Here is an 11,238-nt window from a genome sequence, read left to right as displayed (position 1 = left end):
AGCCGCACGGCAGCGTCCTCCCCGCAGCACGATCGCGGGCCCCCCGCCGCGGGGGAAGGCCCGTCTCGCCGCCCACACGACGGCACGGTGGGAGGCCTCGGGGGGCGGCTGGGCCACGCCACCGCAGAGCGGGCGGGCGGGAGCGGCGGGAAGGCCGGGGCGCGGGGACCGGTGGCGGGAGCGGTGCGGTGCTGAAGGGACAGCGCGCGCCCCGCCCGGCCCCGCCCTTCCCGCCCGAGCAGCCACCGGGAGCCGGGCGTCGGCGCCCCGGGAGCGCGGGGTTGGGGGGCGGGGGGACCCGGCCTCCGCCCGCCCTGCCCGGCGCCGCCGGCACCCGCGGGAGCGGTTCCCCGCGCCCCGCGCATCCCCCTCCCCCCCCCGCCCTCGCCGCCGCCCGCCCGCTGAGCCGATGCCGGGCGTTGGGGCGATCGGAGCGCGGTGCAGGCACCGGCCGCGCAGGAGCCCCAGGAAGAGCCCCAAGGCGGAGCCGGGCCAGGCCGGGGCCGCCATGGACGCGGCGATTTGGATCTATCAGTTCCGGCTGATCGTGCTGGGCGACTCCACCGTGGGCAAGTCCTGCCTCCTGCACCGCTTCACCGAGGGCCGCTTCCCGGGGCCGCTGCACTCCGACCCCACCGTGGGGGTGGACTTCTTCTCCCGGCTGGTGGAGATCGAGCCCGGCAAGAGGGTCAAGCTGCAGCTCTGGGACACGGCGGGGCAGGAGCGGTTCAGGTACAAGGGAGCTCCCCCACCCGCCCCATCCACCCCCGTCCGCCCCCCAAACCCGCCGGCCCCTGGGCACACCCTGCCCCGCAGCCCCGGCCCCCGCTGCCCTTCCCTCCTCGCCCGCCTCATCTCCTGCCCCAAGGACTTTGCCTTCCCCCGTCCGCCCCCCGCACGTCTCGCTGCACCCACCCTGCTGCTGTGCCCCCCACGCCCCGCCACCCCATTGCCATCCAGCCTCCCCCCCCCCCCGGCTTGCCGGTGCCCCCAGCCCCGTGACCCACAGCCTCCCACCAGCTCCCCCCCCAGTAGCTTCTTCCTTCCTCACCCTTTCCCTCCACACCCACCACCGGGGAAGAGCTGCCCTTCCCCTCCCAGCTCACGCTGGGGGTAACAAGTGGCCTTGTCCAGTCTCTCCTTCCCTCCCCCACCTTTGTCCCTAAGGCCTGGCCCTGGGGTAGCGATCCCTCCTCCACATTTTTTTCCCTGCTTTGCAGCAGGAGGCCCCTGCTTCACTCCGCATTTCTTACTTTGTCATCACCTCCGAACTCATCCTCCCCTGCAGTATTTCCCTCTGCCATAACTCTCCCTTCCATGCAATCCAGAGAGACCAGGCCTCCTCCCTGCTCTTCCACCTTCCAGCACAGCAGCTCTGCGTGCAGCAGTGCAGCCTTGGCAGCGTGGAAGCCACCGGGCAGCCAGCTTTAGCCCCTCTTGAGTGTTTTATCTGCCTTCTGCACCTGCTCCGCACTGCTGGCTGCCAGGAGCCTTCACTAATACCTTTACAGTATAGCTAAACTAGCTCAAATGCTGCACTGACTATTAAATCTTCTCCTTTCTCCTCTCTGACACAAACAGGTAGCAAAACTACCCTCTTTTCCTGCCCCAAAAGAGTCACGGTCATTCCCCAACATACAAACTGGTACTATCATTCACTCACTCTTGTGGCTCTGTCGTATCTGCAGAGCTTGCCACTTCAGGCAAGTTGTGCATGGATTTTAGTTTGGACTTGGGGTTCAGTGGGTATGAGCTTGGGTGGGAGGCTAACACATGCAGCCCATCGACGTGGTACCTGACCCACACACTTGTCGTTACTGAGGTGCTAGCAGGAGGGTTGAAATGGCCAGAATCAATGATTTTATATTGCCTGTCTTCCGCTGCAACAGTTGTGCACATTCTTGTGCTCAGCCGAAGAGGTGGGATTTCACTGTCTTACTGGGGGACACCAACCCTTTTTTTTTTTTTTCCCCCAATAACAAGCACTACAGTGAAACAACAAAAAACTTTCCTGAGCTTGCATGAGTCACAACTTTATACGCATTTTTGCAGGCAGGCCTGTGAAGGGTTAGCGAAGAAATGAATAGTAAAAATAGCAAGCTCTCATCTTTTTCACCCTCCTTGTGCTTTCCAGCAGAGAATGTAAAATACTTGTGAACAAGTGACTAAGAACGTATATTCTCTTTATTTTGAATTTGCTGAGAAATAGGCGAGATGGCCAATGACAAGGCACTTGACTGAAAGGAATGCAAATGCAGAGAGTTTTGCATACATTTTAAATTAAATGATAGTCATCCTTTAACCCGGGAATGCTCAGGGGATATACAGTGATGAGTCATGCAGTCAGTTGCTTTTACATTTACCATTAGTATACATCTGTGTTTTTTCTAATACCAGGAAGATACAAACTGAAGGAGGTAGTTTTAAACATTTGAGTTTGTTTTTCTGCTAAGAGTTTCTTGTCAGCTGGTGTACCAAATATCATAGCATTTATTGTATAGTCTGGTTTACACTTCCTCAAGTAAATTATAAATATTTTACTAAGTTATGCACCACAGTTTAAAATCTTGCACATTCTGTTCTCTGCTAATAGAGAAGACTACAGATCACAAGCAAAGATGGTCTTGGGGAAGAACTAATTATTCCGAAAAGTTATCTAATTTTGTGAAACACCAAGCAATTTGCAGTTCTGATTCCCAGTTCTTCTCTGGTTCACTTGCACTCGGACTTTGGAGGAGGTAAAACCTGCCTTTAAAGCTCCCTGGGGAGTTCCCTGCATGCAGGGCAAACTACTGGCTGCATAATAACCCCCTTCTTTTGATCCCAGGCATTAGGGACATTTCCAGGGGAAAAGTAACGTGACACACCTGTCATCACACTCTCTTGAAAGAGAGCACTTATTTTCTTGGAGAAATTGTTTCGAAAAAAAAACTTACATGTATAGTTCATTGATGTTGTTGTATTTCATCTCTACAACTACCTGAAAGGAGATTGTAGGGAGGTGGGTGTTGGTCTCTTCTCCCAAGTAACTAGTGATAGGAGAAGAGGAAATGGCCTCAAGTTGCAGCAGAGGAGGTTTAAGTTAGAATTAGGAAACATATTTTTACTGAAAGAGTGGTCAGGCACTGGAACGGGCTGCCCAAGGAAGTGATGGAGTCACCATCCCTGGAGGTGTTCAAAGAATGTGTACATGTGGCACTTCAGGACATGGTTTAGTAGGCATGGTGGTGTTGGGTTAACAGTTGGACTTGATGATCTTGGAGGTCTTTTCCAACCTTAAAGATTCTATGATTCTATGATTCTCTGCATGGTCTTAGAAATCGACTTTAACATGCACTGTTGGCATTACTTCTCAACTAAAGCAATTCTCACCACTTCCACAAGAAGGGTGAGCAAGCTGCAAACACTGGTGCTGGACAGTTTACTTATTTTGAGCTCAGGCAGAGCAGTTACTGACTATATTTACTTTGACATCAGTAAGGCCTCGCTAAGCAGAATCTCCCATTGTGCTAGGTGCTATACGGGCAACAACGGCATCATCAAGAACTTTAACACCAGTAGAACAGGAGCCTACAGACTTGCTTAGTGTAGACTCAGGTCTGTAAAGCACACTACAGTAAATGAGGGGTACACCCTGGGTTTCTTTCTGTCTTGCGATTAGTTGTCATTTAGAGCAATGTCTGCTGCTGTGGCTGTGTTTCAAATTGTCTGCTTTGCTGTGATGTTGTTTGTTTTTAAAATTAATTCATTTTTGTAATTTAAATAATGAAAATTCCAAGGCTATAAAGTGCTTGGTAGTGGTGCTAAGACTGAAAGTTCCTGTCAAGAATGCAGGGGCAAAATATTGTGGGAATGCCTCAATTATATCAACCAATTTTTAGGAGACTATGATATTAGATACATTCTGTTTCTAACACATAGCTTGAAAATAAAACGTTATCCTTATTCTTCTTTTTGAGTAAGCAATATGTATTTTCAAAATTATTACTATTACAATGTAGTCTTTAGTCATCGTATAAAAATAAGTCTTCAAAATTAGATAAAGCTTTTAGTGGAAGTTTGGTTCATCTGGTAAAGATCAGTAAGATCCTAATGAGAAAGAAACACTGTGGCTGATTTAAAGTCACCCTAAAGCCACGGTCTGATCTGATTAATGCATCTTCTAATTCATTTTCAGAAACAATTGGTCAGTGGCCATCATCTTACTAACGTTCTTCTTGAGAGTATTAATTAGGGTCTTACATCTTGAACCTAATATTTAGATGAAGATAAGAGTATGACTTCTGTTCTAGATGGTATTTCCCCTTCCGTAATGCTAATTTAGGCAGAATTAATTAGTGGAACCAACATGTATTCTGCATGCAAAGTCATAATTTCAAAAATAATTTAGGATCTGCATTTAACAAATATTCCCAATTAAAACTAAAGACTTCAAAGTTATCCTTTGGAAAAACATTCTAACATATTATTATTGTACATCATAACGTATAACTTCTTGAGGAGCAGTCTCACCTCCAGCAATTCCGAATACAGAACCATCTGGAGGAACCTTACAGCATTCAATATCAAGGTATCATGGTTCCTTTGTAATACTTGGTGCAGTCTTACCTTTTTAGCATGTTCTAATAGGGGAAACTGATTTTCTCCAGCCTTTTATCTGTATTTACCTTTCATTTATTAGAAATGCCAAGCATTAAATGAAATGAGCAAAAATATTATTTGTACAAGCATTCTTGCTGAAAATAAAAACTTAGGATGGTCTTGAGGGTGCTAGGACAGTGCCTATTTAACAACAGGACAGATAAGGAGTTTTGTAATCTCTATTTTATTTATATGGAGTGAGGGAGAAAATAAGAATTACTTTTTCAATAATGCTTACACCAATTTTTGTAACTTTCAGGCAAAGATGGCATAATAGTTGGTGTATTTAGTGTGGACCAGCTGGAGGCTGCAGCACACCCATCATCAGTGGCTGGCGGGCCTGCGTACTGCAGCCTGAAAGAGGAGGAGCTGCACAGCCACGTAGGCCTCTGCTCACCGAGGGGTTAGAGTCACCTCTATTAAGAAGAAGGGTTGTTTCCTATCACTGTAGCTGTGAGAGGCTGGCAAACACCCTCCTGAAATATCAGCTTGCACCTTGAACAAAGGCCCAGGCAGACGCATGGGTTTGGGCATTTCCGTTAGCTATCACTTAAAGAAAGGCTCAGAGTCCTCTATGAAAGAGAAGCTGAGAGGGGAGGCAGCAAGGAAGTACTGGGCACAAAGGAATAGAAGAAAAACAAAGTGTTTTAGGCAGAGAGATAAGAGACATGATTAAAGACAGATGCAGGAATGGATTTAAGAGTCCACTCCTCCTTTCATTCAAAGCCATGGGCAGATTTTCCAGATTCTAAATCTGAAATAAGTTCTGCTTCCCACTGCCAACCAGCGCCTTCTCAGAACGATTTCCTGAAAGGAGATGGCAGGCTTCATTGCTGTCTCCCTAAGTTTAGAAGAAAGGCTGCTCTTTGGCCATTACTTTTTCACCCTAATCCTACCCTGTCCCTAACTTAAGACTTTCCCTCTACTAAAGGAAGTACTCCCCTCTCCTGCCTTCCCCACAGAAAATTAATCATGATGCTGCAAGTAATGCATTCTCTTCCACAATGCTAGTTTAATGACATTAATTAGCTGAGCCAAAGTTTACACGAGAAGCCATCTTTTCAACAAGAATTTAGGATCTGCATATGGGTAATTTGGGAAATGGAAATTTGAACATCCTTTATGTATAAGTTGGTCTACATCAAACCTGACCTGGCACCAATTCCTCATCCTGACTGGAAAAACCCGCAGGACTCTAGGCTTTTTTTTCCTTCTGTTCAAAATGTGACAACAATAAGGGAGTTAAGAACTTAATTTTGCTTTTAGGCTCTGATCTTGTGTATAATCATGTAAGTGGATTCACTGCTTGTGAAAGAACATGAAAGGCCAATCTGGTTTTGTCTGTGGTCCGTACTCTGATATCTTGTCTCTGATAAGAGTCTTTGAATTCTCCTGAGTACTCTGCTATCCTCTACTTTCAACTTGAGGGACTTCTGGAGAGTGCTACGGTTTGGCTGTTTACTAAACCTCACTCAGTCTCTTGTTCAGGACTTGTTCTGTCTTCCATGGAATACAGATAAACTTTTTGCATTCATAATGTCTTTCCCAAGGAGATCTACAAGTTTACCAGCTGTTGTATGAAGAGCCGTTTACTGTCAGCCCTCCATATCTTTTGTTGGCCACCACACACTCTCATCATCAAGCTTTTCGGTGAAGACACACACAGTACATTGATATGGCCTGTGAAGCTTATACAGCTGTACGTCTTCCGAGCAAAACCCCTCAAGCGGCCTCTGTACCATGGGCTCTGTAAACATGTGAAAGATAGGTACTGCCACTGTGCTAAAGGGAAGTTCCTCTGCATTTTGTGAGGAGCTTGAACCCATCTGAGGGTGTTGGTGTGCTCTTGGGAAGCTCTCACCTGAAGCAATGGTTTGTTTCCAGCTTTGATCCAAGCTAGGAGGGAAGGCAGGGCTGTCCCTGCTCGGTGGCTCACAGCCTGCACGGAGGCGGAGCACTCGGGTCCCCAGGGAACTTGTTCAGGCACCATGGTTAGATATGTAGCCGAGTGGAGCACAACTTCAGATATTGCTGTTATACTTCTGCCTAAGCCTTGTTGGAAGGCACTTAGAAGTCCTATAATCTTTAGCGATAACATTAATGAGAGGCAAAAATTACCCTTGCACTTAGTTTTATAAAGAAAAAAACAAACTAAAACAAAAGCAGAGAGACCTACCAGACCATCTAAGTCAATGCTCTTTCATTCTTTCCAGGTGTGATATAGGGCATAAGTGAGCAGAAATACATCCACCTCACACAGTTCATTTTCCAAATAACTCTGAGCGGTCTACTAAATATATGTGTCTAATACTTAATCTACTCTAATTGTCATATTTAAGTCAAATATTCTGCATCTATAAGATGTTTCAGATACTGTTGAACAACCTACCAGATTTGTGTGCCCAAACATTTTTTCCCAGTTGATGGCCTAAACTTTCTGCTTCAAAATTTTGTCTTACTTGTCAGGAATACTTTCTTTTAAAATATAACAGCAAATAATAACTCACCTTAATAGTAAAACTATTCAAATATTTGTAGACCATATTTTAACAAACATCGTCCTTTTTTCAGATGTTAGACAATCACATAACATGGGACAGCTATATGTATCTTTAAAACTTTTTCTGCTACTTTTTTCTTTTCTTACTGTTTTCTCAAACCTCTTAGTATATAAACCGTTTTTTAGTACTGAAAAAGCTAATTTCAAATTATACATACTGAAAATACAGAAAACATGACTGCTGTCCATCCCGTATATTCACAGTTTTTGTGATGTACAGCCCAAAGTTACAGATGCTTTTCAATCATCTCTGTTACAGGCAATACATACACATAATTAAATATAATGGCTTAGATCATCAGCTAGTGTAAATTAGCATATCTCTGCAGAAGTGAGTTACAACAGATGGGGGTACTGACTGCTGAGTATAAGCGACCAGTAACACGCAGAGGGCTGCTTTGTCTGTACTCCAGTTCACAGATACATGATATAACATCGTTCTATATAGAAATGCTTGGTAGATGACACACTGCATTTTCAATACTAACCTACTTTCTTCCCCGGCTAATGCATTTCCTTGGCATAACTGTTTTTAAGATTTTTTAAAAATGAAAATAGGCTGTATTAGCTTCCACTTCTCCAAATCTAATCTCATTTTTGTCACCCACTTCCGCTCTTTCTGGAACCACTTGAATTATTTTCATGTACTCATTTGCATTTGCAACTGCTCTACAGAAAACAAAATGCTTAAGAAAACCTGAAACAGATCTTTATGGCACCTTTATTTAATATTTCCCAAAATGTGATACCCCTCATTTATCGTCTTAAATAATTTTGTGAAACCATGTGTAATTTTTCACATCCAAACTATTTGAATTAATCTTGAGGGTAAGATCCTATTGTCTTCACATTCAAACTGTTCAGAGAGACTCTCCATGGACTCTTACTGCTAGGAACGTAGAAAAGATCTTTCTAACGTAGAAAAGATCTCTCTAAACATTAGGACAGACAATCCCTCCCTGCTATCTAAATAAAACCATTTCAAATGCTGTTTGGTGTGGCTAAATGAATTCAAATGTGCCAAGAAACCTAAGCCTTATCTAGCTGTGCACTTACCTATCTGTAATGTGCTTACTACTGGTAATTATACAATTATATATTCAAATTGGTATAAAACACTATATGAAATTTGATGAACTGAAAATCAGAAGGAGCTACTGTTATGGAAAGGTATGTTACTGTGTACAGTTCTTCCTGATTCCAAAAATTTTGAGGCTGCATCCTCTTCATAATCATAAGGTAAAATGGAATTCAGTCTTGGCTAAATTATAATTTCAAATAATGACTGTTAATAGAGATTGTGTGTCTCATTTCAGTTGAAGAATACTTACACATATGCTAGCTATATAGTTACGCTAGTAATGAGTGCTTGTGTCCACTCCTTGGTTGGCTGTCACTTCCTTTAAAATGTCTCTTCTCACTTCTCCATCCTCCCCTATTGCTCAAGATTAGAGACTTACGATCATTTTTTCATCCCTGTTTCTTTCTCTCTCTCTACATTCTAACAAACATTTTTTCTTCTTCTAAAACATATTAAAAATCTTTTCAAACAGAGGAAGGGTTTCCTTCTTCCAAAATTCCTTTCTGTGAATGCCCTGAAATGCAGAGAGCTGAAAAGTAGAAAATATCTGTTGCCAGTCCTGGAATTCTCCTGCTGAAAATGAGTAAATGCAATTATAAGGAGCGTTTGAACCTCTATGTGAGAGAGATCCTGGAGGTAGGAGCGTTCCTTGCCAATGCTGTAACAACTGTGTGTTTGCCCACCTCAGTTAATTTTGGACAGCTTTGTTTAGGGAGTTCCCTTTCTTAGTCTGTTACCTGTTGACTCCTGCAAGCACAAAGAATTATGATTATTTTTACAAATTTTTCTGTCAAAGAATTTTTCCACAAGGAATACAAAAGGATACACTTGTACATTGGGAAGCTTAGGCTCCAGGTTTCTCAACATCTGCCTATGTATTTCAGTTTGAAATAAGTGATTAGAACAAAGCAATGTGCATGTTTGTGTAAAACTGAAGGACTCAGACTTTAACAAGTATTTGACAAGTAAATACATATATTTTATTCTGTGAACATGTGCCACAGTTTGCTGATAGGGATTACTTGGCAGAATAATTCAGCATTCAAAATTCTCACTAGAGATGCTGGCTGCAACAATGTTTAGATTGTGGCTTTTCAGTATAAGAAAAAAAATGAAAAAGCAACACTTTTTGTGTGTAGAAGGTAAACTAATAAATTCCAATTAGTTTTAAAAAAGCAAAGATATTTCATAAAGCTTATAGTAGATAAAAACACATTGCCACATGGAAAAGTAACCTATTGACAAAGAAAGTGAAAGTGTATTTTAATTTTCCTTTTTCTTTTATTTTTCCTTCACAGATCAATAACACGATCTTACTATCGCAATTCTGTGGGTGGCTTACTAGTGTTTGACATCACAAATCGACGATCTTTTGAACATGTGAAAGACTGGCTAGAAGAAGCCAAAATGCATGTGCAGCCCTTTCAGATTGTGTTCCTGTTAGTAGGACATAAATGTGACTTAGTGTCACAGCGTGAGGTTACAAGAGAAGAAGCTGAAAAACTGTCATCTGACTGTGGTATGAAATATATAGAAACTTCAGCAAAAGATGCCACGAATGTTGAAGAGTCCTTTACAATTCTTACACGAGACATCTATGAACTTGTAAAAAAGGGAGAAATCTCAATTCAAGATGGATGGGAAGGTGTCAAGAGCGGCTTTGTTCCAAATGTTGTACATTCGTCAGAAGAAGCTGTGAAGCCCAGAAGACAGTGCGTCTGCTGAATTTGTAGCATGCCAAAGAGCACATCGAGTGTTCAGAAGATGATGCCAACCTAAATAACAAAATAATAATTTTGAAACAATATTAGATCATGACATAGCTGAATCATAGAACGGTAATTTGGTTTTTTTTATCCTTCTGTCTAGGTCATAACTTCATAAAACTTTAAGTGCTTTTTTTTTTTTTTTTTACAGAGTACAATAACTTTGTGAGGTCTTGAGGAAAAGAAATTCTATATTGCTAAAGGAAAAACTAATCCTATAGCAAGATACTGAGAAAGCGCAATAATCGTTGTGACAATATCCTCTCTTGGGCTTTTTCTTTTGAGAACTGTTTAAAATCAAGGCTTGCTAGGTGAGGATCAGATAAGCTCATTACTTTTGTTCATCTTGCCTTAGTTTTGGACAAGAAAATATTATACCTTATACTTTTTTAATGTTATTCTTTACTCAAGAGCAGGGTTGCTAATGACCATTTCATAGTAAAGACAAATCTAAAGAAAGCAAGCTGAAAGATTGCTCCAATAGCAAACACTTTTGATATGACTATGAATACAAGCCTTACTAAAGAAAAAGAATGTTTTAGAAAAGATGATTTATTTGTATACAAAAATGGGGAATAGAAGCAATGAAATTTATTATTAAATATTTTCTGAATTGCCAATGAAACTAAATGTAAGATCATATATGATCCAGCTGTTATTTGACTTGTATACAAAACAGATTTCCCAACCATTTTGGAGGCTGGATCCTCAGCTGGGTAATTATCATAGCCACACTGATGCCTAGGGAATTATGTTAATTTACACAAACAAATTCCATATTAGCTTTAAAAAAATAAATCTACTTCTAACTAGAAGTGAAAAAAAAAAAACATTTAAAAGTGCTGCAACCCGTGGGGACTCAGGCCTTAAATTTGAATAGAGCAAGGATTGTTTTATTCTCAGCCAGCAAATGTTAAACTGTTGTCTAAAAAATGAAGGTTTTAAAACCAAAACTGTTACGAATAGAGTGTTTGGAGATGACAGAATTTCTACAATAATGTTTGCCTACAGAGAGCAAAGTTGGAGAACCTCTTTTCTAAGAAAGCAACACATAATAGCTTTTAGTACCAATAATAATAGGAGAAAGCTGTGATCCTGTAGCATTTTACTAAGCTTGAGGTCATCTTCCTACTCCTCTGAATATAACACACACTAGCTTTATGCAAACTATGCCCTATACGTCTAGCACT

General features: G+C 42.4%; 1 protein-coding gene across 1 annotated transcript; it reads left to right on the top strand.

Annotated features, from left to right (window-relative positions):
- Window positions 1-409: 409 nt before the first annotated feature.
- RAB39A (RAB39A, member RAS oncogene family) lies at window positions 410-10,113 on the top strand. Its single transcript, XM_086742429.1, has 2 exons — window positions 410-732; window positions 9,581-10,113. Exons 1-2 carry the CDS (start codon window positions 410-412, stop codon window positions 10,005-10,007), a joined length of 750 nt encoding a protein of 249 aa, XP_086598555.1. The 3' UTR covers window positions 10,008-10,113.
- The last annotated feature ends 1,125 nt before the right edge of the window (window positions 10,114-11,238 follow it).

The sequence above is a fragment of the Chlamydotis macqueenii genome, chromosome 1 (assembly GCF_036417535.1).
Source record: "Chlamydotis macqueenii isolate bChlMac1 chromosome 1, bChlMac1.mat, whole genome shotgun sequence".
Lineage (NCBI taxonomy): Eukaryota > Metazoa > Chordata > Aves > Otidiformes > Otididae > Chlamydotis > Chlamydotis macqueenii.
This window is presented reverse-complemented; position numbering and strand designations above follow the sequence as displayed.

Excerpts from the sequence above, each read along its gene's own strand:
- RAB39A (XM_086742429.1), top strand. The coding sequence starts at position 410 with ATGCCGGGCGTTGGGGCGATCGGAGCGCGGTGCAGGCACCGGCCGCGC. Across the intron at positions 733-9,580 it reads GCGGGGCAGGAGCGGTTCAG|ATCAATAACACGATCTTACT; the intron begins GTACAAGGGAGC and ends TTTCCTTCACAG.